This window comes from Rousettus aegyptiacus, unplaced genomic scaffold (assembly GCF_014176215.1).
Source record: "Rousettus aegyptiacus isolate mRouAeg1 unplaced genomic scaffold, mRouAeg1.p scaffold_m13_p_7, whole genome shotgun sequence".
Taxonomy (NCBI): domain Eukaryota; kingdom Metazoa; phylum Chordata; class Mammalia; order Chiroptera; family Pteropodidae; genus Rousettus; species Rousettus aegyptiacus.
In genome coordinates, this window is record NW_023416310.1 from 42,590,880 (window position 1) to 42,616,594 (window position 25,715).

Here is a 25,715-nt window from a genome sequence, read left to right on the forward strand (position 1 = left end):
ACTGGGCATTTGTTAAGCCCCTTCTAGAACTTAGCACTGTCATGCCAGGTGCCAACACCTAGATCTTTACCTTGGTTTCCAAAGGAACCACCTTAAAATTTTCAGGAAAGCCAAGGGCAGTAATATGAGAATGTACTTTCCTTTGCTTTTGTCTTTTAATCAACTGAAAAGCACTTTGAATCAAGAACAGAGAAAACTTAAACACCTAAGGATGAGAAGATATACAAAAGGGAGACTGATTAACAGAACCCTAATTAAAGTTAAACTTAGAAGTTAACCATTGGATTTAGACTATTACATATTTGTGTACTGGCTGAAGATTTGGAGCTATATGAAGTTTACTGTGTTTCTCTTGAAATTATGTAATAAGACTTAAGGGTTGTATTGTTTTCATTTATTTTACAAAATCCTTCCTAATTTCCCCTAAGATCCTATAACATGTCGATCAGTACTAGCATATCAGATCCTAAGGTCCTCAGAGAAACTGTTTCTGAAAAATTACCGAAGCAGGTGCGGAGGAATGATGCGGGAAAGACTGATACAATGACTTGGCAAAACCATGGAAAAGCCAGACTTCTAGAGTTTAGTGTTTAGTACCATATCTATAAAGTGTGAGTCTGGAGTCTGAGCTCAGGGTCAAATTGTCTGCATAGAGACAGTTGAGTTTTTTTTTTTTTTTTTTCTAGGGTAAAACTGAAGATGTGCCAGGGAACATAGTATAATTAATTACTTGGGAAAAATTCAGAAGTAAACAAATAATTTTTGCTTTATCTTTTAAAGTTAAACTCAGGAAGATGCACAAACAGCAAGAAATTTTAGTCAGGTAAATAGTTTTAAGTTATAATTTCAGGGCATATTTCTGCAGGGCTATGGCACACACGATAAAGAACTTTACACTTGAACTCTTAGTTCATCTTTGGCCAAGATGAGCTTAAAGAGTCCAAGGAAACTTCCCAGCTTTAGAGAATGCATTTTGTTTATTCAGTTTTATTGGTGAATAGTTTAATTTAGGTATGTATCAAAAAGAATTGTAACAGCCGAAAATTGAAACTATGTTTTTTTCCCCCATTCAGTAGAAAATAAATGCATTCACTCATTTATTTAATAAACAATCGATAAGTTTGTACCCCGCACTGGGGTAACCCTAGAGTTAGAGAATTTTAGAGGGGAGTATGACCTGGTCTCTACTTTCACATATCCCGTAATCAGGTCAAGAGGATATATGCAGAAACCAACAGTCTAATAGAGTATGATGTGTGATGGATAGAGGGATATTGGAGGAATCATTCAGGGTTGGGGAGGGAGTTTGCTAAACAGCTGGAGTCCAGCAAATGCTTCTTATGGGAGGTGGCATTTGAGCTGAACCTAAAAGGTCACCAAGGAGTTTACCAGGAAAGATACTACAGAGAAATGCAAAGAGGTGTGAGAAAGTGGTATGTGTGGTGAAATCTTGAGAATGTTAAGTAGGCCCAGGACTGGGGTTTGCCAGTGTGTGCCATGCACATATGGACTCAGTAGAAGACAGGCTGGAAACACACCCATAAGAGAGATCATAAAAGGCTTTCCATTCCAGGCTAAAAAGTGTGACCTTTTTCCTGAAGGCAAAGGGTAGCCACAGAAGGAATTTAAGTACCAGGTTATATGATCAGATATGTGTTTTAGAAAAATCATTCTGGCAGCTATTACACATTCTAAATGAAGACAAAATACCTCCTTAAAACCTCTGAAGTATTCTCTAGCTGGTTCCTGAGAAAGAGTTGTCTATAATTCTCCCTTTATCCTCTTAACATAACACAGAAACACCATCCCATCTGACTTTTGGCTAAGTAGACACAGCCATAATCTGGAGAAGTGGGTTCAGGGTAGTTTTTACATTTTTCCTAAAAACGTGGCACACCAGATGGCTCCACTACAAAGGAAACCCGACCTCTCCATACTGATGGGGTGTTTGTGCCACCAGTCACAGGAGAGGAAGGAATGCTCTACATCCTACTTAAGGGGTGAAATGCCACGTTCTCTCATGTAGGTGTACTATGTGAAAAAACAGATGAGAGGGAAAAAAAAGAAACTTTAGTATTGGATGAAAATTTAGCCACTTTACAGTGTGAGCTATAGTCATAAGACTGCCTTTGAATTGACCATTTGGATGACTTTCAAGACACGATCGAATTTATTCAGTACCGAAAGATATGAGTGTAAATGGCCTTGATTTTTGAGTCTAGGTACGCTTTGGGAAAAACACTGTACTTCTAAAGACTTGAAGAGGAGAAAAGTAAAGGTTAGGAAGCAGGCATGGCTTGAAACTACAGTCTCAATACAAAATTCCAAATGAAATGTTCTTGAAGCTGGGGTGACTTCCAGTTCAGCTTCTAGCAAAACAAGAGGTTCCCCAACCTTACATGTTATTTGCCCCTGAGGTTGAAAGCTCATATCCGTAATTAGAAGTTTTGCCTCTGTGTCCTAGAGAATGCTCTGACGGACACCACATTTTATTTATACCTGCTGGCCCACTGACACGGGAAGTTCCGATCCGTTGTGATGTAAATCTCAGGCGCCTTTCTGGGTTTTGTTTTTGCCTCCCTCGGAATAGGTTTTTGGGAAAGGCAGTCCTGTGGGGAGACAGGGGGTTAGGAGGGAGAGAAAAATGGGAGAAGGGCTTTGACCTGCCGGAGAGGAGCCCCTGCTGACACGGTCAGTCTGACCCATTGAATGGCATGAATACGATAAATGCCGCTTTATCCTGCCTTGAAAGGCACGAGATAGCACAGTCTAAATGCCTGGGCATGCTTAAATAGGCGATTCGGGATGTTTGAGTTGAGCGTGTTTGAAATCTGAGCTCACTGACAGCCTGGGAGCTGCCACAGGTCACCTGCCTTGCTCCGCAGGGACAGGCCCAGGTCTCACAAGAAATTGTCCGTAGACGAATTGTAGTACAAATTCCTTTCTTTGTTGGTTGGCCTCTTTCACTAGACCATGGCCTATAAAATTTTGTAAAAACAATTCTTAAATATTATTTGAAAGGGCAAATGGCCCACGCTGAAAGGCTTGACAGTTTGACATATAGTGCATGGTTTCGATAGCTCAGAAACTGAAGAGTGTGGCCAGGATTCTCCCCCTGCTTGTTAGAAGCCTGGTGTTTTTTAAATAGTGTCTTGTTGCTGTGCAGGGTTCCTCTGCTCCTAGCAATCTGACAGGCAAGGAGTCTGCTTCAGTGATCTTCAGTCCTCTCAGACTCATTTGTGAGAGAGCAGAAAAACAGCTAGCACCTTTGAATCCAGCGTCCAGAAAGTACAGAACCAGGTATTGCCAATTAAGGAGCCATTTGGATCATCCTATCAAAGCAGATCGCTTTAAAGTCTTCTGATAACAGCCAGAGCCATGGCAGAGAGAGAGAGAGAGAGAGAGAGAGAGAGAGAGAGAGAGAGAGAGAGAGAGAGAGAGAGAGAGAGAGAGAGAGAGAGAAGCCCAGAGTTTCACTTTAGTGAGGAGGAAAAAAGGGAATTGAGTGGCCTGTTCGGCCAGAGCCTAGAAGTCGAAAGGAAGTGGATTTCTGCATTAGAATGTTGCATATGTGCAGCCAGTCTGCGCTCAGCGCCCTGCTGCCTCTGCATAGCCAAAGGCCATTTTCAGGAGCCTCTGGCCCCTCAGTCACTGGCCTGCTAGTTAATTGCCACACGGACTTCATGACACATGGGCAGATAATATGACATTTTCGGTTTCTGTCACTAGCAAACGCCACAACGTTGCTTGCACTAGTTGCTAAGAAGCTGTCAGAAACCATTAGCAATTGGCTAAAGTCGCCCTGTGGCATTTCCTCATAGCATCAGCAAAACGAGCATAAATCACCCACTGGAGCCTACTGCTATCCTAATGAGGCTGTAAGCTTGTTTATGGACTAGCATCATTTTTATGATTATTTCCACCTTTTCAGTTTGCCTTCATTTGACGGCAGGAGAAGTCAGCTCCAGGAATGAAGTCACTCTGACATTTTACAAATGTGGTTCAGAGCTACTGCCTGCTGCCGTGTGGTCGGCCGGTGGTTCTCCAAGTTTGTTTAGTGATCTTAAAAATAAAAAAAGGAAATAAATCCTCCAGAGACCGCATGGAGGTGACTGTATCAAATTGCAGAGTGAATGGAAATGCTAAAGGTACAATTGACCATTTAGACTCTCCTCTGAGGTTGAGATGCTGCGAGATCCATTTTCAATTTTAGAAAGTGGAAGAGGTTAAACAATTTATTAAAATCTATGGAAGTGTTTGCTTTTAGAATAGTCTGTTTTATTATGCTCTCCTCCTTCCCCATCGTCTCCATTTCCCTAACTTGTGTCGGGAAGGAGCAGGGTTTATTGTTTTAGGCTTTTCTGAACATGCACCAGTATTTACACTGGATTGAAAGCATTTGCTTCCAATGAAAATCTTGTCTTAGATTACAACCCAGCAGTGTAATTTCCCTCCCAGATGGGAGTAAAGTAGCTGTATTTGCCTAAAAACAGTAGGAAGAACAAACTGTGCATTAAGCCAAGGCTGTTTTTGGCTTGAGCTAATGATGTAATAGAAACCTTTTATTCGGGAGAGGTCACTGCCAGGGACTGAAGGGGGTGATCTGGCTCTTGCTTTGAAAGGTTTCTCCATTGTATCTACATAAGTCTTCACTTAAAAAATTCTGTTCCTAATGCTTCTGCTTTCATACAGCAGAAATAAACAGGAAAGGTTCTGGTGAGTGTTACACATGGAATGCAGAAAGCCTTCCTCTCCTAATGGAGTATATAATTCAGGTGCCCTCAAGGCACGCTTTCAGGAATTCTTTTGCCTGAGGTAATGGGAAGCTAAGGCTGCTTTAAGGCCTTGATTATCTATTGATGCACAAAGCTGGAAAAAAGTCATCTCCGCTGGATTATAGTAGATATTTCCATAAATTATCAATGAATTCTCTTCTAGGCAGGCACTAGGCATTGCCTGCTAAATTAATCTGAAGGGGTTTTCAGATGGATAGAAAAGCTATTTTTTTTAAAGGTAGAAAACAATCATGGCGGTGAAAAACTGTCGTTAGCTTAGAATCTTTTCATTTTTAATCAATGATCAAGTAATATGTTCTTTTCCTTGGTTACCCTTTGCATATTGCAAGTGGATCAGCCCATTGAAATTTTAAATGCTGTTGAGTTGTTTTCTTTGCTCATGTTTCTTTAATGAATTGTTATTTTATATGGTGAATTGCTTCTCTGAATAAAAAGCCTCTTTAAATGCTGGACTTTTAAAGAATTTGTTAGGCAAATCCAAGAGGACCCCTTATAAAATACTTGGTTATGCAAATAAAGAGTTCTGTGGGTGGAAGGAACACTGATTTAGGGTTGTGGGTGTCCGGCCCAGCACTGACCCATCAGCTCTGTCGGTCCCAGGCCACGTGACCTTGGGCAAGTCACCCAACAGGAACACAAGTACTTTCTTCATTGATACGCTGAGGGCTTTGGAACTGTGGGTCTTTCTGATCTTTTCCACTGAAAACGCACCTATGATTCTGAGGAACTTTAAAAAATATATGGATTTTAAGTACAGTACAATCGTGGATTTTAAATTAATAAAAATTGAACTCAGGAAAGCTCTACAAACATTTTGTATGTGTGGCCTATGTTGTAATCATGGCACAAATGTTGGAATTAGTCTGTTCCTCACTCAACAAAGTTTTAAAACTTTAGCTCAGTACAAGTCAAGGCAATTTGGGGGACAAGTTTCTATTTTGGGAGATGGGGGTGTCTCCTGAAGGAGCTGTTAAGAACAATCGAATAATGGTAATGCAACTGCTATAGATTAGATGGAAATAACTGAAATTAAAATAGAGAATTATTTTCATATGTAGGATATTTACGTTAACAGAAAATAAGGAATACAGAAATTCAAGAAGCGATGTGAATAAACCTGAGGCTAGTTTCCATGTGCAGTCACTGGGAAACTTGTCTTACCACAGCACCCCATTCTTTGGGCCATATAGGCTGCCCTTCAGTGACTTACAGAACCCAGTGAATGTGCTCTCGGGGACATTTATTACCTCACTGCTAAGCCTTGCTGCTGTCGGTCTTCTTTCCGGGCCCAGATCAACCTGTCTCTTTCTAAAAGCCAGTAACTACCACTGGGAGGTGGGGCTGCAGATAGAGAAGCATGTTTGACAGAAGCTAAGCTACTTTTTAGTTTAGTCCACTATTGTTTTCCTTTTGACTTTTATACCAAAACACAAAGTGCTTTACTTCCCATTTGTACCTCATTACTTATTTTGGACAGTGTGTATATGGGCCAAAAAAATATTTTTTTCTTATTCGATACAGCATTGTAAAAGGAATACTACATTTTAAATTTTATTGTGTCACCAAGCCAAAATATTTTCTAAAAGAAACAACTTCAATGTTCTAACAAAAATCACTGAAAAAACAGGATCCAATATACAGAAATGTGTAAGCAGGTGACTTTTCAGTGAGAAAAGAAATTAAATCTAGAAGAAATTTTAGAAATTGCCTGGATTATTAGGGTAATGCAATTCCAATTGACTATTAGTTTAACATCACTTTATTTGATTTAAATAGTAATTGTTTTCTAATTAAAAAACAGTTTCGGAAATTTTTCCCTTATTAAAACTTGATGCTCTCTTTCTATGACAAGAAAAATTATCTTCTATTTGAAGTGTTCCTATGTCAAACTGCTTATGTGATGGATTACCTACATTTCCATGGCCAAATTTAGCCTTAAGATAGATCACTTGTGGAAATAGTTGATATCTTGAATACATCTTCTCACAAGTTGACATCAGTGACTACATGTGGGATGTGAAGACCCAGACAGTGACAGCACCTCTGCTAATGGCTGCCACCATATTTAACTCCCTTATTAAATCAGCTACACTTAACATGTATCAGCTATATACATCTGAATAATTACCATGGCAACAAAGCTACTAAAGAGATTGACTATTTCCCTCCATTCCCTTTGACCTTTTACACTGTCCTTTGAAAGAAGTTCCTTAGACCTGACTACTTTTGAGCCTAGGCCTTGTTCTTTCTTTGTCTTAGGAAAAAAAAAAAAGTACCAAATAAACTATTAATCATTTATATTGCTCTTTTGGTTTTGTTTATATCCAAAGGCATTCTATTTGAATAAAGCATGTCAAGGTAGCATCAGTCAAAATTTGATTCACTATGTTTGCAGGTGATGGCTTGGACAACAGTGTAGCTTCCCCCAGCACAGGTGACGATGATGATCCAGATAAGGACAAAAAGCGTCACAAAAAGCGTGGCATCTTTCCCAAAGTAGCCACAAATATCATGAGGGCGTGGCTGTTCCAGCATCTAACAGTAAGTGGATTCTAAATGACATATATAAACTAAATATGGACAAACAGTTTTGATAGAAAAAAATGGGGGAAGAGTGATCCCTCTGGACCTGGAATATTTCATAAATATTCGTGTTCCCACAACTTTTACAAAAGTGTTAGTTTAGCACTTGTTTCCTAGATAAGTACCCACAAGGAGTTTGATTTGAAGTTCGCTATTGCAATGTTGTTAACTTTCATAAGTTCTAAGTTAGGTTCAGGAGTTCATATGCATTTATGATTTTAAGTATGTATGTTAATGATGTTGCTTTTCTCAGTGTGCCTCTTAAAAACTTAGAATCAGCACCCGCTAAGAAGAAAGTAAGAGAAATCCCAGAGAGAAGGATTCAATTTCTTCTAATGATTTCGTGGACCTTTATTAATGAACAGTCCACAAAAATTTAAATCTCGTCACAATGGCAGGATGCTCACATAATTTCCTTTTAAGTGGTTTGAATGCACTGGCTGCCATTACAAAATGCTCATATGAGTCAGAGCTACACAGTGAAAGTTGTCCCTGTATTTAGAACTGTAAAGGAAAACAGCAATATAGAGTCAGCTCTTCCTGTGTAGTCAGTCCCTTGTGACTCTTCAAGCAGAGTAACAGTTTATATTGTCTGTGTGAGTACTGCTGTTTTCACTGCAGGAATTCTCCTGGAGATGTGAGAAACTGGAGATTTGGGGCTTTATGCCACTGGGGGATTTGTTTTTTTTTTTTTTTTTTTTGGATATTGTCCCAAATGAATTTCATGTTCAAAATATTTATAATCATAATATCGAGGTGTATATTTTTGTAAGTGCATACGGATTTAATGATATATCTAAGGAAGAAGACAAAATGAAAATTTATGAGTAAAATAATATTTTAAAAATCAGCAAAATTGTTGAGCGAGGGACTTTTATTATAAGAGACAGGATGAATATAGACAGGTTGTAGCGTAGCCTACTAAGATGCATGAATGTTAAAAATCTTGGCTTTTTCAAAAATCTCGGGAGCAAACTTTTTATGTTACTCTTTTTAGCATAGTTTGCTTTTCATAAACTCAATTTTTCTTAAGTATCAAAGTTAATTCTACATTGTTCAGACCTGTCGAGCTTCACACCCCCTGCCCACTTTCAAAGCCGTGGTCCTCAGTGACTTGTTCTGATATGGGGGCAACGAGGGGATGTCAAGAGCCACCCTGGTTCTGCTCCTCCAGATAGAGGCTGTGCCTCCAGTAACAATCGAAGGTGTAAATTCATCCAAATTTTCCAGCATCTGTGAATGAAATAAAAACTGAGAGCAGCAGGAGTAATGAAAAAAAATGGTTTCCACTTTTCTCTTCTTCCCATGACGTCGACAGCGCTGACGGTTTTGGAGTCAGCTTTCAGGGTTGGTTAATGCTGGTAGTTAATTGAAGGTTTAGACTGTTTAGATGATTTTAACATCATATTATTAGGTTTACCTAAAACGTGATTCGGGTGCCATTACTTATCTGACACTTGTTGCATATTTGTGGATAGTTCGAGATCTGCCTTGTGCAAGGTTGCTATTGAGGATTATTGAGCGCGTTACTGAGTGGAAGAGAAAGGACTAGGACTGAGAGGGCATCGCATGAAAAATAAATGGTATGGCATTTCAAATCAGCAGGAGATCAAGAAGTGACAATTGGTCAACAGTGCTGATGCAACCATGCTATTTCATCACTGGAGCCAACCAGCTAAACTAATCTGGAGGATGAGTCGGGGATGGGGACAAAATTTTGACCCTGAAGTCACAGTCAAATTTTTTCTTTTCCTAAACTAACAGAAAAAAAAAAAAAAAAAGAACCAATTTTGTTAGCCTCAGTCTCAATCTGCAAAGGAACTTTGGCTTTACCTGAAGCTGAGGTGTCCCTGAATAAACTATAATCAAATATTGGTTCAGACAGATTCAGGAGAGAGAGAAGCAAGTTTTTTTATTCATCCACTAGTTTCCTGGTTTTCTAGGTTATACCCTTGTGAAGAACCTTGCAGAGAGCTCTGTTACCTTCTTTAAAGAACAAAACCCAAGGATCTTTTAATAGGCAGCATGATTTTACCTTCTTGTAATACTTTTTGTGGTCCATGTTATGGGGGTGGTTGTAATAGAGAGTATTCATGAACTGCCTGATTTCCTTCAGTTTGGAGTCTGTGCTGGCCTGTATCACTACCCTGAAAGGAGAAACCCATTTGTCCCTGTGTCCCTGGCTGTCTACGAATGCCCATAAAAGTTGTCTCATGGTTTGTTGGATAGTTCCACATCCTCCTTCCCCATGCTACTGCCATCTGCTCATTCAAAAATCTTGATAATGATAATGGTCTCTAAAACGAAAATGTTCTCATAATATCACCTAAAAAAGCAAAGTTAGGAGATATATTTAAAATTTCTCCTGCTTTTCTTTCCCCCACGAAAAAGATTCCCTTCCCTTTTCTTTAATTGCAAGAGCAAACAGAGCTCCAGTTACAAGAAACACCCTTTTCCTTGTCCTGTTATACTTGAAGGAATGCACACACTGCTTGGGTAATATTTATAGTCAGGAGCTGATTATAATAAAGTCTACGGAAAAACAGAAAAGCGGATAGAGTTTAAAGAGAATTTTGTTGTGATTTGTCCAAATGTAACTAACTACTGACATCTCAGTACTAATCCTTCAGCAACTTTGTTTAAAGTTCTGAGGTCTCCAGGGATGCACAATTCATTTGGAAAACTGTGTACAAATTTTAAATGTAATGCATACTTGCTATGTGATTAATGCAACTTATCTAGAAAATTCTTTCTGAAATTGTGCTAGATGTAAAAGAGCAATTGAAACTCTGGCTAATTAAAACAATAGCAATAGCGATTCATTAGCAATTGTAGAAACTAATCTATTAAATGTCAAAGACCTATTATAAAACCTCACACACCTCTTTAAAAGCAAATTGCTATTTTTTTCTTTTTCAAATAAATGGGTCAATCTTTTCATTGGGTTTATTCAGTTAAAAAAAAAAAAAATCTGCCTTTGAAAGGGCTTTCAAGCATTTGTGTGTTAGAGGAGTAGAATAGGCCCCGAATAAAAAACCTTTCTGGATTTGCACCCCAGCTGCATACGAAAAATGTGCCGTTCTGTAGTTATCCACAGGTAGATTTAATCAGTGGCACATTTTTTACTACTCCAAAGAGAGAACTAAAGCTTCATTCTTAGACTCACAGTCTCTAGCAAATGAAACTGGACATACTTGTGTATGATGAAAACAATAAAAGAAAAAGGAAACAGGTTTTAAACTTCTGTGATATGGGGTAAAAGGAAATTTTGGAGATGTAAATTTCCAGTTTAGATGACTCAGTTGAACATTTGCCAGTTTTGATAGCTAGAAAAGGTCTCTTAAAAGAAACTATTCCCTGGAATTGAAAAGAATGACTGACAGTTAGATAATAAGAGAGAATTAGAAAGAAAATAGAAGCATTTATTAGTCAAAATGCTTGCATTTGCCTGACAACGAATTACTGCAAACAATTAAAAAGTACTTAATATTGGCATATGAGTCACTATATAGTGACAACGAGTTCAGGGGCATATGCCACACCAAGGTTTCTTTTTCATTCTTAAGAGCATTATTCTAACTGTAAATATAACCTACTCATAATGTTTAAGTTGGATATATTTTGCATATTACCAGTTATTTTGCTCCATAGTGTTACAAAGACATGTGCCCTAAAGAAAATGAAGAGAATGAATAAATAACAATGTTTAAGATAAAAATCAAAGGTCATTTTTCTTTTTGTTTCCCTACCCTAACATATTACAGTTTCGAATATAATCTACATAGAAAAGCAGTGAACATGGTTTTTATTTAAAATGTGCAGCGACATATTTTTCTGCGTGGAGCTGCTGTGTGTCCCAGGAATCCTGAAAGTTAAAAGAGTAATTGGAAGGATCGCCTCATGGATTATGTAAATGTCTAACTTTTTAAAATTAGAAAGGAAGGAAGGAAGGAAGGAAGGAAGGAAGGAAGGAAGGAAGGAAGGAAGGAAGGAAGGAAGAAAGAAAGGAGGGAAGGAAGGGATTGAAGAGTAGAGTTGGTTAAAATGCATCCCTGCAGATTCAAGGGAGGGAATCATTCACGGAGTGACACATTTGTCACTGACCAGTAGGGGAGGTGATCCTGAAGGTGAACTGATTTTCATTAACATTTTCTTGGATTCCCTGTTCTTTCACTGATCTTGAGGATTCCTTTGGGTACCACAGAGACAAAATTTGTTTTTAAGTCACCTATACATATTTTGCTGTTTTGTTTTGTTTTGGTTTGGTTTGGTTTCTTTTCTTGAACTTCTAGCCTGGAAAATATATATTTTTTGTCTGTGGCCAAATATATGTCTTGATTTCTCATTTATAAGACTTTCCTCTCAATGTGGATAAAGCCAAAGTAAGAGGTTGTAGAATCTTCCAGGTTGAGAATGGCGTTTCCATAGAAACACTATTAGATGAAAAGTGCCCTGCGGGTCCGCCACTCTAAGGATGGAGTAAATGGAATTGACTTGAGAATTGAACGCTCTAGAAGAGACAGATGTTGTTTCATTGGTTTTGCTTGTGGTAATAAGATCTGTTGAAGCTGTCTTAGTGTCATATCACTGCTTGCAATTTTGGAAGAAATGCTCTCTAAACATTATAAATTATTATTACAATGAAAAAGTACTTCTGATACCCAGGTAACCTGTTGATCAAAGGTCGAAAGGCAGATAGAAGACCTATAAGTAGGCACATAGGTAGGTAGTAGATGGAATGTGCTCCTCTCTTCCCATTTCTATTTTTCTCTATCCCTTACCTCTATACTTTGCCAGTTTTAACAATGAATCTTCTTATTATGCCTTACCAGTTATCATCCTTCAGCTACCATTAGTCCTAAGAAGAAAGTGGGACAGGAAGGCTATATTCTTGAACTTTGCCTCCAATGTTAATTACGGTAGCACAAAGTATATGAGAAAGATGGTCTCTCCTTCAAACGAGTCCTAACCTATCTTCATGCTCATGTGCTTAAATCAAGGAGGATGGTTGGTGGAGATAGCAGCTAACTTTGATTCCTTCTTCACTATGTATTATCTGCAGGTATATTATCAAATTAAAAGACTTGAAAACTAGTACGAAGGAATGAGATTTTTTCCCTTCCAAATGTCCATGTACCATATCACAAATGAGCTCTCTTAAATCTGTAAGAAGAATATTTTTATAGTTCTTACTTTTTCCCTTACATGTAGTTGCCATTCACCTTCACAGGCTTTAGTGATGCTGATGGGTCAGAGCTAGTCTTTGCTGAAATTAACCCAGGCTTGGATGACAAATCCCTTTATTTTAATTTTAAAAGATCTCGGCTCCTTAGAAGATAGCATATTTTAATTTTGATTTGATAGGAACTCTGACTATTTTTTACCCAATTGGGAGTCATCTGTCTCAGGAGGAAAATGGAATATATTATTCACTTGGGAGTGGTATTGGGATGCCCTAATTCTTCTGTGATATACATCATCGAAACTCTGTTTTAATAATGAAGTGGTGGTTTCCAGATTCTGGGGCAACTGCCTTTTTCTTTTTCTTAGCTGGTTATTGAAATCCTAATGGGATGGGTGATGAATTTTCTTAGGTCAGGTAAACTGAAAAGGCTACAGCTGGAATTCTTCACCCAGAAAAATCGGAGTTAATACTAATGATCATTGTGAATTAGAAGATCAAAGGCGAAGCATCAGCCTGTTCTCCAAGTTGTTGCCCCAGAGGCCATTAGTGACCTGGCAGAGCTCTCTCCCCTCCTTCCACGCACCTCCTTCCCCTTGCCCAAGCCTTTCTTCCCCATCATAGTTATGCACTTCTGACCTGGGGTAATTACAGTCGGTTGATGAGGAGGCATGGGGGAAAAGAAAACAATCAAAAGTAAAAACAAATGTCCAACTTTAAAATTACTCATTTGTCCAGGTACATAGAACTTACAAGCAAATGAACTCTGATTGGAGTGCTATGCTATTTTCGGGATGTGATTGGGATTTTTGTGCTCAGTCAAATGGTTTGTTCATTTCACTGATGATCTTCTGTAAGGGACTTGTGTAGAGTCTGGCTAGCGATTTATCAGAGTATTCTAAAATTTTCTTTCTGTTTCCAAGGCTCAGTTAAAAATATACTATAGTTTGGTTTTCTGATATACTCTTAATCGGGCTAATTAAATGAAGGATTAGGTTCAAAACAAAAGTGCACATATAAGCACAATTTATTAAGTTACTGGTTGCTGATGCGCATAACCCTTTGAACCCTAGCCAGCCATTTATACTTCAAAGCATATATCAATATCATGTCTTCCTCTGATTCATCTTAGTGGTGATATATTTTTGAAGATAAAATATCAAACTTGGTCAATGAATATGCAACTGCTTCTCCTCAATTTATCTTACAGATTAAAACTTGAGCATCACGTAAATACGTGTGATTGTATTTCTTAAACTAACTCAGTCCAACCGTTAGGAATCTGATATAGTATAAGCTTGGCTTTTTACTTTCTCAATGTTTAAGATTCCTAGGGAAGGTGCTTTGCTTTAAAGTATGAAGGTCTGATGGAGAAAAAATCAGATGGTTTCGTTTTAGAAAGGATTCTAACGTTTTGGTTTGGTTTGGTTGGTTGTCATTATGCCAGTAGAAATAAATCTTTATGTCATGAAATTTAGGATACTTCCTTTGACTTAACTGAAAACATCATCATATCTTAGTTTTTCTTAAGGAAGTGTGAGCATGACTGTGTGTGCATATATGTCCCTATGTACGTGGACATTTTTCTGTAGGAAAACTCTCTCTGAGCCTGTGCCATCTGTGTCAATTCTAGTGAGGAAAATGGATCCATTTTACTACTTTTAATCCCCTAAATAGCTATGTTTAGAGCTCTAATTTTTCTGTTTCTGCTTATTTAAGCCCATGTCAGAGGGTAACCAAATAGTGGAGACCACATTGCAATGGTCTATTGCTTGCGTCACAAAACCATCTTGGTGATGGCCAAAGCTTACCTATGCTACACTGAATGCCATGAGATAACAAAAATTATTTTATTAAGGCTCTAAGGTAGTAATGATAATGATTATGTGGACTCACATCAAAACAACTGATACTGACGAAGGTGCTGGTGTTTTAATACTACCTGTTTCTCCACTGCAGAGTTCTGAGCCTGATAAAGTTGGCTTGACTCAACGGGCTAAATACTTACCCAGAGTGTTGAGAGCAGGAGAGAGGCTTCTGGAACTCAGATAAGGCACCTCCTCTTGGTGGGCCTATGGGGAGCCTCTGAGAGTAAGGGGATAGCTATAAGAGTTATGCTAGGCAATTTTCTAACATTTTAAAGACTTTCTAGTCTTTGTTTTTTCTTGCCATTGCAAAATGCCTTCACTTGGCAAATTATAGCCCAGTGAGTGTGGGTCCCTATACAAGATGTTTTGCTCTGTCTTTGATCACTTATAAAGAATAGACCTCAACTAGCTTAATGTTATAAATGCAAACATCCTAAGTTAGTTAATATTTCAAAGAGATACAAATTACTTGTTTTTTAAATATATTATTCCAAAGATTCTGAAATGGAGACCTTGGTTTGACTTAAAAATAACTACTTGTATCTGAATGCCCTCCTGGTTTTATCTTTGTACACACAAAAAAAATTGTACCATATATGTGACACATTTTAGGTGCCTTTGCTCTTCAGTTTTTAATATTCAGCAATCGTTTTTTTTTTTTTTTTAAATTGGGTTTCACATTAACTTTGTTGCTAGCATCCCTGCAGAGTCCATGTGCTCTCCCATGACACGAATGACCTCTGAGAATTCAGTGTCCTAGGAAGTTCTTGGGATGTCCAGAGGTTAAGAGGTATCGTCTGTTAACAGGGACATTCATCTGAAGAAAGATCAATGGGTAGAGATAATTTCTACTGCAGTTTATAGAAGTTTAGAAATAATTTCTATCTATTATTTAAGGAAAAGTCAGTTTCCAAACTTTTTTGGGGGAATGGGGGGAGTGGACTCCACAAAAATGACTTGATGTCATTTTTAAAAAGAAATAAAATTATCTCCTGACTACATAATGTTATTTTAATCATGTATTAAAAAAAATAATCTATTAATGGCTTGGCTATTTTGACATTGCATCATTCTGCCCTGTTAACCGCTGAAGAAATAATTGATCAAAAGGCTAAATAAAATTATAATAGGCATCTCTGTGGTGCTTTGTAGTGTAATGTTTTCTCACACACTTGATTTTAAAGACAATCTTGTAAAGCAGGCAGGATGACAAAAATGAAGTTTAGAGTCATAAATGATTTTCTCAAGGTCAAAAGCTAGGAACTGGCTAAGCTGGAACCAGGATCTCCTGACTTGAATTTCCATGTGCTTTCCACCACGTTGCTTCTCAAACACAGAGCAAACGAAATCGCATTGTGGGAGTTCAAAAGTGTAATTATAATCTCATTCCATGAGTTAGATAATTAGTATTTTTAAAATAAAAATGCGAGCCAGAAGGTTTGGCATAAAACTTCAAAATGCAATCTGATGGTTATTGGCAACTAATGGTCCTTTCCTATCTAGATTCTTTTTCCAGACATATTCACCCATAAAAAAGGCATAGCTACAGCTATTGATATTTTGTGCAATTGTGATAATTATGCATTGTTAGAATTTCAGATTTTAAACAGATTTCTTTGCTCCCTCCCTATGGAAATATGTAAATCTCTATCCTTGTCCACTACTAACAATGTCTGACAGTGGTTTGGGGGTGAGGAATCTTTCCTCATGCAAATCCTAACTAAACCCTCTAACACAGAATTTAGCTCCTTGAAGACTTTTTGCCTGTCACATGTCCAGAACGCCAAAGAGCTATGTCTTTAATTTGCTTTATGGAGATAGAGGAAACTGCTTGTGCAGCCCCGATTACTCTTGAAACTACAATCCAACTGTCGTTTCTTAGCAAAGGAGGTTGCTAAACCCTAGAGAATTAAGCCACCGCTCTGGGGTATGACACTGAGGTCTGATCATTTTAAAGCTAGTAATAACCAGAATCCTAAAATTCTTATGAATAAAATGTAATTTTAGTAATGTTTCCATAAACAGTGGTAATGGTGGCATTTTAGTAGGCAGTGACATTAGTCACATCGAAATTGCACCACATTGGCTTTTAAATTACTCCACCTGTCTGTATGAATAGAATTTTCAGTGTAAAAGCAGAGAGACAGCTGCTGCTAATGTCTTCTTCTCCCTGTGCAGATAATGCTGGCAGATCTACATGCATAAAGGACTGGTTTGTGATGTAAAATGGTACCTGACCCTGCTGGCTCCTGAGCTACAAAGAAATACCTTTAATTACCAGGGGCAGTGTTCAGTTGTTGATATAAAAATATCAGCTTCCAGGGGTGTAACCTCAGGTTCACGTCCTCTAGTAATGTCACCCACCGTACACTCTTTCCTCTACCCACATCCGTAGTGAGATGGGTGAGCATTTATCTTGATATGTTTCAGAAACATGCAAAGCATTAATACTTAAAAGGAAATCATCTAATACTGTATGAACTTGATTGATGATCTTTCCATTTGAGAATTTTTAAAGATTAGTGGAATCTGGTTCCTCCTTTCTAGGCAGAATGGAAATATGGTATACTGTTTATACCTTCAAAGGGCTTAGCATCATTCATCTAATACAAATCCATGTTATCACGTGAGGATCGCAGTCAGCCATTTCATATAGCAGAAAGGGTAAAGAGTGGAGGGGTTTGAGAACATCAGAGTTTTTACTATGTGCCCCTGCTTCCTGTTGATATTTAATGAAGCTTACTTTCTGGAAAAGAAGCCCATTTGTTCTTGGCCTTTTGATTATGGTCTATTATAGCAGCTTCACCACAATAAGGACAGGCCAGCCAAGGGGATCCTTCTGTTCGGGATGCCTGTTGCCAACAATGTATTTGGTGAGATGGTAAATAGGAGATATACTTGTCTGGCTCATTTGCAGGCATTCTTTTTGACTTCTTTCACACAACTGGTGTTTTCGTGTTTAATTTAACAAGGAATGAGTAGTAAATGAAAGCTGCTGCCTGAAATCCCACTGTGAGCATGTTTTGCACTAGGCTCCCCAGTGACAAAGCAATTTGTGAAATTATGTGATGGAGTAATTAGATGAAGCCAGGGCTCCTGATTGTTGCCATGCATATGTGGTGAGGGTTGTTGGGAAGAGGGAGGGGGAGAAAAAATAGATTATTACCCTGGCAAGTTGGCTCAAAGCTTCTTCATTTATTTGTAAACAGAATATTTAGTGACCGCATAGGAAGTAGCTGTAATCACCAGCTCATAAAGAAACCACAGCAGAGCTTTTGGATTTTTGCAGAGTGCTCATGTAAAATTTAAGCTGGGAGGCAGAATCCCTGTTAATGTAATTAGGATCTAATTTACCACCCTTTGCACACAGATGTAATAATGTCTCGATATTTATTCTATCTTTAAGCACATTACATATACCTCAGTGCAGCAGTTACTGAACAGAAACAGGTGTGAGCACTTTCCTAATTCGTTTTTACACTGTAAACACATAGCAATTTAAGGGAAATATTTACCAAAAACGAGGGAAAGGAATGTCTGCAAATGAGGCAGTAATGGACAGTTGCCCTTTATGTACTGATGGATTTCTCAATGGTTAAGTAAATTAAAGCAAATGCTAGAAAAATCAATAGGCCAGCATAGTCTTGGTTTTGCCTCATAGACTTCAGGACAGAATGACAGATGTGGTGTCTATGACCCATTTAAGTATTAATGCTTGAAAAACTGCTTCTGCATGCAAGGTTATATAGGCTTAGGAACATTGTGCTATATTAAATTACAGACAATAATATTTTTAAGTATATGTGGAATTTATATGTTTCAGTTAGGTTGTTCTTATGCGTTACATTTATATTGGAAGATTAGTTGCTTAGTTGTTGCAATAGCACCATAAATCAGTTTTGAATGTTCCTGCACAGAGACATCTTCATAAGGCTGTAGTTGGAAGGTGAAGATGATGTATAGTGAGCTTACATGTATCGCGAAGTGAATATGCTCAATAACACTCTATGTTGGAAACCAAATTAGATTTAATTAAGGGGTAGATGCTCAGAGCTTTTGGAAAAATCTGTAAAATACCGATCAATTGTGGCATTACAATTCCAGTTAATCTCCAGGGCTACAGATGCTATATTTTACATTTGAAATAACATGTATAACGTGTCAGGTAGGTTGACTGTCACAGCATGTAGAACTTTCGGGCTGTTCTGATGTTCTAAGTGGTAGGTTTTAAGCTCTGAGAATGAGAAGGCCGGCCTTCTGGTAGCACCATGGAATTTTCGTTTCCCACCCATTGTTCTAATTACCAACTTCAAGAGAAATGATGTAAATATGGTCACAGTGTTGGTTTGGTGAGTACTAGAGACAGGAAGACGAGGAGAGAAGCAAGGCAAAATGAACTTGAGCTTCAGAGACAGAAGCTGGTTTTTATAACCAAAATAAAATGGAGGGTTGAAGTCATTATCCTGGTAACTTGGAGAGAAGGTGTCTTTTGTTGTAGAGAGAGTACCCTGTTTACCTTCTTATGCTGAGTAAATTTGCTAATTGTTCTATTTCCTTCTTTGCTTATGACAAGTGGATGTGGACCAGCCTGCCTCTGGGTTTTGAAAATCAGTATATAAAAGTGATATTGTGATAAACCAAGTCGTTGGAAATGTTGCTTGGTTGATATGAGGGAGAGAAGTGGAATGATTGTTTAGGTTCTAAATAGAAGACATTTTCTTGATTTTAATTTTCATATAATATAGCATTAATATTCACAACATGCCTCTGAATCTGTATCATGAGATTTTTGCAGTGTACACATTTGGAGTTTTAACCGAGGTGTAAAAAGTTACTTTAAATAATGAAAATCTTCCATCTAAAAATGGAAATTACTATAGAATTTAAGATTCTTTTGCCTTTTTTTTAAAAGTAGTGTTTCTTAAATATCAGTGTCCACACAGATTATGGAGGTTCTTTTTATTTAAATGAAGATCCTGGTTCAGCGGGGCGGGGCCTGAGGTTCTGCAATTTCAAACAAGCTCCCAGGGATGCTGCTGGGCCACATAGACCACACTTTGCATAGCAAAGAGCTAAGGAACACGTGAAATACAACGTATTTTAAATGAGAAGATGATGGTTTTTCTCCATCTTTGATTTTTGTACTTTGATTCTTTCCTCTGAGTTCAAAACCTAACTTGTTATTTTTATCATGTCATTTGTACAAAAGTGTTATTTATCCTCTGCCACCTTTCAATTCTTTTTCAGTTACAAGAAGTCTTTTTTTTTTTTTTTAATAACAATGAGTTTTTAAAAGATAGACATTGATTTTAGAGCAGCCTTAGGTTCACAGCAAAACTGAGGAGAAGGTACAGAGATTTCCCATATGCCTCCTCCCCCATATATGCTTACCCTCCCCTATTATCAATGTCCCCCACCAGAGTGGTACATCCCTCATAATTGATGAACCTATGTTGGTGCTTCATTATCTCCCAAAGTCCATAATTTACATTAGGGTTCACTCTTCTTGTACATATTATGGGTTTGGATGCAGGTATGACATTATCTGCCATTACAGAATCATACAGGGCAATTTCACTCACCTAAATGAATATCAGAGAATTTTCACTGGGTCTCTCAAATACGCAGAACGCTGCTGATAGACCAAGGACTCTGCAGGTATACAGACCTTTCCTTGGGGGCTTTGTTGACAGTGCACTTGTGTGTTCAGGGTAGGTGAAAAGATAGTCTGAAAGGATGAGTGACGCAGAATCTTTTCCTTCACTCACATCTAGCTTCATTGCTCTGGTGACAATGTGTAGCAATGGAAGTTGTCGTGGAGTTAGCGCAGCATGTGCAGTGGTTGTGTTGGCTCCCAAATTCCTTCTCTGACCTTCCAGATCTGATAGCCTTTGTCAGTAGCAAAGTGAAGAATCATTAACTACAGAAGCAACACATGCATTTGGGGGAGAAATGCTTTTGTTTCTAGTACTACCCGCCAACTTTGTCTGATTCAGGAAATCTTTTTGTATTTCCATACCTTGTGTATTTTATCTACCATGGGCACTCTCAAATTTCACAGCATTTTGGAAGATGAATTTTTTTGTAAAAAGCGAGCATCTGAAAAGTATTTTCTCTCTAGTTTGGCTAAGATCTAAGGAATTATTGTAAGTAGTGCATACCTATTAATCATTGCTTAGCAGGTAAATTCTCTCACTCATTAGAGTTCATATGGTGGATGTAGTTTCTTGAAATTAGATCATTTATTTTGGTCTAAGTCATTGAGGATCAAAGGTCATAAGGAATCCAAAAGCCATTAGTCAGGGTTCTTTTCTGGACCCCTTAGATGTCATTGTGCGAGTCACCCATGGCAGCCCGGGCCTGGCCTGCTGTCAGGGAGCTGGCAGGGTGCCTACTTTATTTCCAGTTTGCATAGATAAAAAGCAGAGCAGCTACTCCCGGAATCACTATAAAAATAAGCTTACATAAAATCTCCATTTGAAATACAGTATGTGTGTGCCCCTGCATGCTTTCTCTTATGGAAGCCATGAGACCTAGAAATCAAAATTAGGAAGAGAGGCACACATTTGATGGCATTGTGAATCATTCTTTGTTTTGGTGTAGACATTTATAATTCATTGTGAATTTAGGAAAGACCAGATTCTCACAAAAAACTGTAATGACAAACCAATGTTTAATTTGCTAATGTAAAATAAAAATAAAGGCATCACTTTAACTGTTGTCAAAAACGTATATTGCCACTGTCTTAGTAATATTGGAGTACATTTGGCAATAATGAGTTTATATGTATCAGGAGCAGTGGGTAAGAGATGTAGTCAAGTCAATTCATTTACTACCCCCATTGAGCCCTGTGGGTCTCAAGTCCACACCTTGAAGCGAAAACATCATCAATTACCAAGACGACAGGCGCCCTGGACTTACTCCCTGAAAGTGTTCGTATTGGACCAGAAACCATGAGCACTCAGCAACATTCATCACTTCAGTGTTCAAGAGAGTGATTGAGTACATGGTGGGGTAAATTTCCAAGGGAAAAAAAGGCCAAATACACACACATAAAATAGTGCATACTTGAATTTTTAAAAATGAGTCGATTAAACATGCATCCTGTTTAATTTTAAAAGATTATTAATTATTAAGGTGTTAGTTTGCATGTGATCCTACGATTAATAATTGCACCGCTATTTAGCAGATGGAACGTTTTACAGATGGAGGAGGGACAGAAATGAACAGAGATCTTAGGGTACAGTAGCATAGAGGCTGAAAAAACATTCTGAGCCCTAATTTTCAACCCACTGGATCTCTTCACCTCCACACTTTGACACTTAAAATGATGATTCGTTATTCCTCTGATGAGAACTGAGGCAGAAGTCTGCATGGCCTCATCAGAGCCATACCTTTTCCACACTTTGAAAGTGGCCGCGACTGCTCTAGGGCACCACCAGAGCTGTGAGGGCCCTGCGCGAGAGCCCTGCTTTTCCTAGAGCTCTCTGTGGCTCTGAGCTGGGCACTGCAGCAGGAGCAAGTGTGTGTATGGGGGTGGCGGTGTGGAAAGGGTGGAATGACTTATGCTGGCAGCAGGATGAATGCAGAGCCCTTATCCGGGAATACCTTAAATTGTTCAGTTTGTGTGGAGGTGGCTGGAATGGCTTCCATGATGAGATGGTCTAATCCCACTACACAGCAGGGAAAAGCAACTTTCGAAAACGGGCTTGTTATTTTTCCCCACCATAAGTGATGGCTAAATTTCAGGCCACATCTACCCTTATCTTTGAATAACAATAGAAATTGGGCTATTAAAGTTTTTTTTCCAAATAAGTTCAAATGTTTTTTGGAGTGCCTACTATGTGCAAGGAGTCATACATGTCTCTGAGCTTTCTAAGCTCTTTAAAAAGGGCATGGATCTAATTGGTGGTGCAGTTTGTAGGAAGAACTAGAGGACAGGTAGGAGACAATTACAACAGTTCAGATAAGAAGGTTAAGGTTCTGAGCATGTAAAGAAATGGATAGATGGAAGATATTTGAGAGGTAGACCTGGCACCTCATGAATAGAGGCATTCATAGCTGGCATGTGTGTTTCAGGCACTATACTGAGGGCCAGAGATGTGCCAGTGTGGGTCCTGGGAGCTATCCATACTTAATGTAATGTGTATAGAGACTTTACAAATAATAATAAAATGACTAAAAGTCTGTTTATTATTATCACCATACACGTGCAGTTTTAAATAATGTCAGTGAATAAAATATTCCTTCCTGCCAGAGCAGATTGCTTCCACCCTCGTCCCCACCTTGGTAAGCCAGTGCTAAGTACTTTCTTGCTTTATCTCATCCAGTTCCCATAAAGACCCTATAAAGAAAGTCCTGCTAGTCTCCTTATTTTACTGATGAGAAAACCAAGGTTAAAAGAGATTAAACATCTTGCTTGAGGAGCACCATAAGAAGCAGGGGCTGGATATGAACTCATGCCCACTGATTCTATTGCCGTTTTCATAACCACTCTTGAGTGGACATTTGGCAAAGAAGACCATCAAAGGCAACTTCCCTGTTTTACGTTGGACAATTTGGGAGCAGTGGTATCAGCCTTCTCTTTCACAAAAAGGAAGTCAGAAGGAGGAACTAGTTTTAGGAGAAAAGTGATGAGTTCAATTTGGGATATGTTGTACTTCTGATGCTGGTGGATTTCCATGAGCTGTATGTATGGCCAATAGTTAGAAATGGGATTGCTGGGGTGAGAGGGTAAGGCTTTGATGTTACTTAGAGATGTATACAGGGTCATGGACCCAGAGAATTCTGCCAGAGAAAAGGAGGAAGTCAAGGACAGAATTCGGGCAATGCTTATTTTTAAAGGCTGTCAGGAAGGAAGGAAGGAAGGAAGGAAGGAAGGAAGGAAGGAAGGAAGGAAGGAAGGAAGGAAGGAAGGAAAGAAAGAAAGAAAAAAAGAAAGAAAGAAAAAATCCTAGAGAAAGATACAGAGGAGCAGGCAGAAGAGCTATCAAATGTGGAGGTAGGCTGAACTGGTCTTTGGGGGTCTTTCCAGCTCCAACAATTTAGTATTCTAAGAAAAAGAAGAAAGATACAATAATGAGGAAGTCAGAGAGTCCATCCCCAAACAGAACTCATCGTAGCCCCCAAACTGGCTTCTTTTCCTGTCATTTTCATCTCAGTTAATAGAATCACTCACCATGGACCCAGAAGCCCCGACCAGGAACGTAGGAGTCATCCCTAAAAGTTCCTTGTCTTCTCCTCTTCGCAGATAGTGCTCTCTCCCTGAGCCCATCAATTCTAAACATTTCCTTATTCTGTTATTCCTTTTTCAGTCTCACTGTCACTGCCTTGTTTTCTCCTGCTTGCTCATTTCTCTAATCAGCCTCCCTCCCTCTAATATTGATCCCTTATAAACAGTCCCTCATTTTGACACTAGAATAATATTTCTAAAACAAAACTTGGCCACCTCTCCCCCCTACTAAAAACCCTGTGACATCTCTCTATTTCTCTCAGAACGCAACATCCTTGGCATGCCATTCAAGGTCTGACACTGGTCCACTGAGAGCCCAGGCTCCTCTTTTGCCCTTTCCATACATGTTCCTCACACCAGGCTGCAGCCAAGCCTGGAGACTTAAGTTCCCCTTAGGTGCTGAATGGTCCTGTGCTTTGTGTAACTGCACATATTATTCCCTTATCTGGAATGCATCACCTCCATGACCTCTTCTCCACTTCACACTTTCTTCTGTATCCTTCACATCTTATCTCAACTGTCATTGCTTGGGAAAGCCAGTCCTGGTCCTCCCCAGGAGAGAGGAAATGGCCCTGGCCACCAGATTCATAGCACCCTGAGGGTCATCTGATAAAGAGTACTTATCATAGTGATTTTATTTACGAGCTGCCTCCCTATCTAGAGGTCAGGATTTGATCTCTGTATCTTCAGAGACATATTATAGATGCTCGATGATATTTACTGATGAAATGAATGAGCCAAGCTTCAAAATAGGGGTGGCCAAACCTTGAGAGTTTTATGAAATAGAAGGACTAAGAGAGGTTCTGGTATGGGGATGAGCAAATCATCAATGACATTTGAAAGAACTGTCTTAGGCCTTTGCAAGGGAAAGAAATTGAATTATGAGGCATGCAGGTGATACTGTAATAGAGGCAGCACAGGTAGACCCTTTTGCAGTTGCTTGAGGAAATATACTAAAGGATATAATTTGGGCAGGAGCTTGAGGAAGTGGTAACAAGAAGGGGAGGTTTTTCTTATTTAATATTTAGGAGAAGGGAGATTTGAATACGTTTATACATAGAATCAAATTCGGCTATCTTTCATGGAATTGCTACTATGTTCCATGCAGTTTGTTAATGCACATCTTAATTATTTTCTTAAGCAATAGAGAAGGAACCTTTGAAGATAAACATACATAGAAAGGGACAGATCAATGGAGCAAGGATCAAGGACAAGTTGGCAGTTGGAGGGGTTGGATGAGGAGGTATGGGATGGCATCTTAGAGAAAGAGTTTAGCAATAAGTGTGAATCAGGAGAGGAAGATGCAGACAGAGAGATTTGGAAATAGAGAAGAGGAGTCTTAGGTTCTATTCTCCTGTTAGATTTTTTAGCAGACCAGGAGGCAAAGTTAGCTGCTGGGTGTCCAAGAAGTAGTATTGGGAGCTAGAGGAGAATGGAAGTCATTTGGAAAAAAATTGTTTTTGGGAATGCAGTAGGCAGACCAACACACACACACACACACACACACACACACACACACACACACACAGAAGAAAAAGAAAAAAGATAGAAGGACTTTCACAGTGCAGTTGAGATACATGTAGAAATAGCGCTAGACACCACACTGTGACCAAGAACTGGCTAGATTTTTAATAGGTACATTTCATAATCAGCCTGTTTTTCACATGCTAAAATTAAGGCAAAATAATGAAGTTTTAGTGGTTTTCCGCTGGAAAATAATTGCATTTTCTATTCTTAAAAAATTAGTATTGGGGGAAAATTCATTGAGCCTCAATCCAAGCCACTTAACTTTGTACTATTATATGTAAGTTGGTGAACTTGAGATTGCATTAAATGTTTTATCTTAGTTTTGGAGGAAGTTATCATGTAATTACTGTACATTATCTCTCAGTGTTGGTTGTATGAGAAGTTTGCAAACTTGTTATTGATAACCTTTGTGAGTTCAACAAAAACCATTCAAATGCATCTGTCTGCTAAGATAAAAAATTTTTTTTACCACGATATATGAGAGGAAAAGGGGATTTTTTAATTTAACTACAAATCAGATATTTTAA

The 25,715-nt window shown here is 38.6% G+C and overlaps 1 protein-coding gene across 2 annotated transcripts in view; it reads left to right on the forward strand.

The window, feature by feature from the left end:
- The window catches only part of MEIS1 (Meis homeobox 1), a 129,331-nt gene that overhangs the window by 64,284 nt on the left and 39,332 nt on the right, over window positions 1-25,715 (forward strand). For both annotated transcript variants that reach the window (XM_016137885.2, XM_016137888.2), the window contains exon 8: window positions 7,192-7,337. In XM_016137885.2, the coding sequence (XP_015993371.1) occupies window positions 7,192-7,337 (146 nt within the window). The remainder of the gene's footprint in view (window positions 1-7,191; window positions 7,338-25,715) is intronic.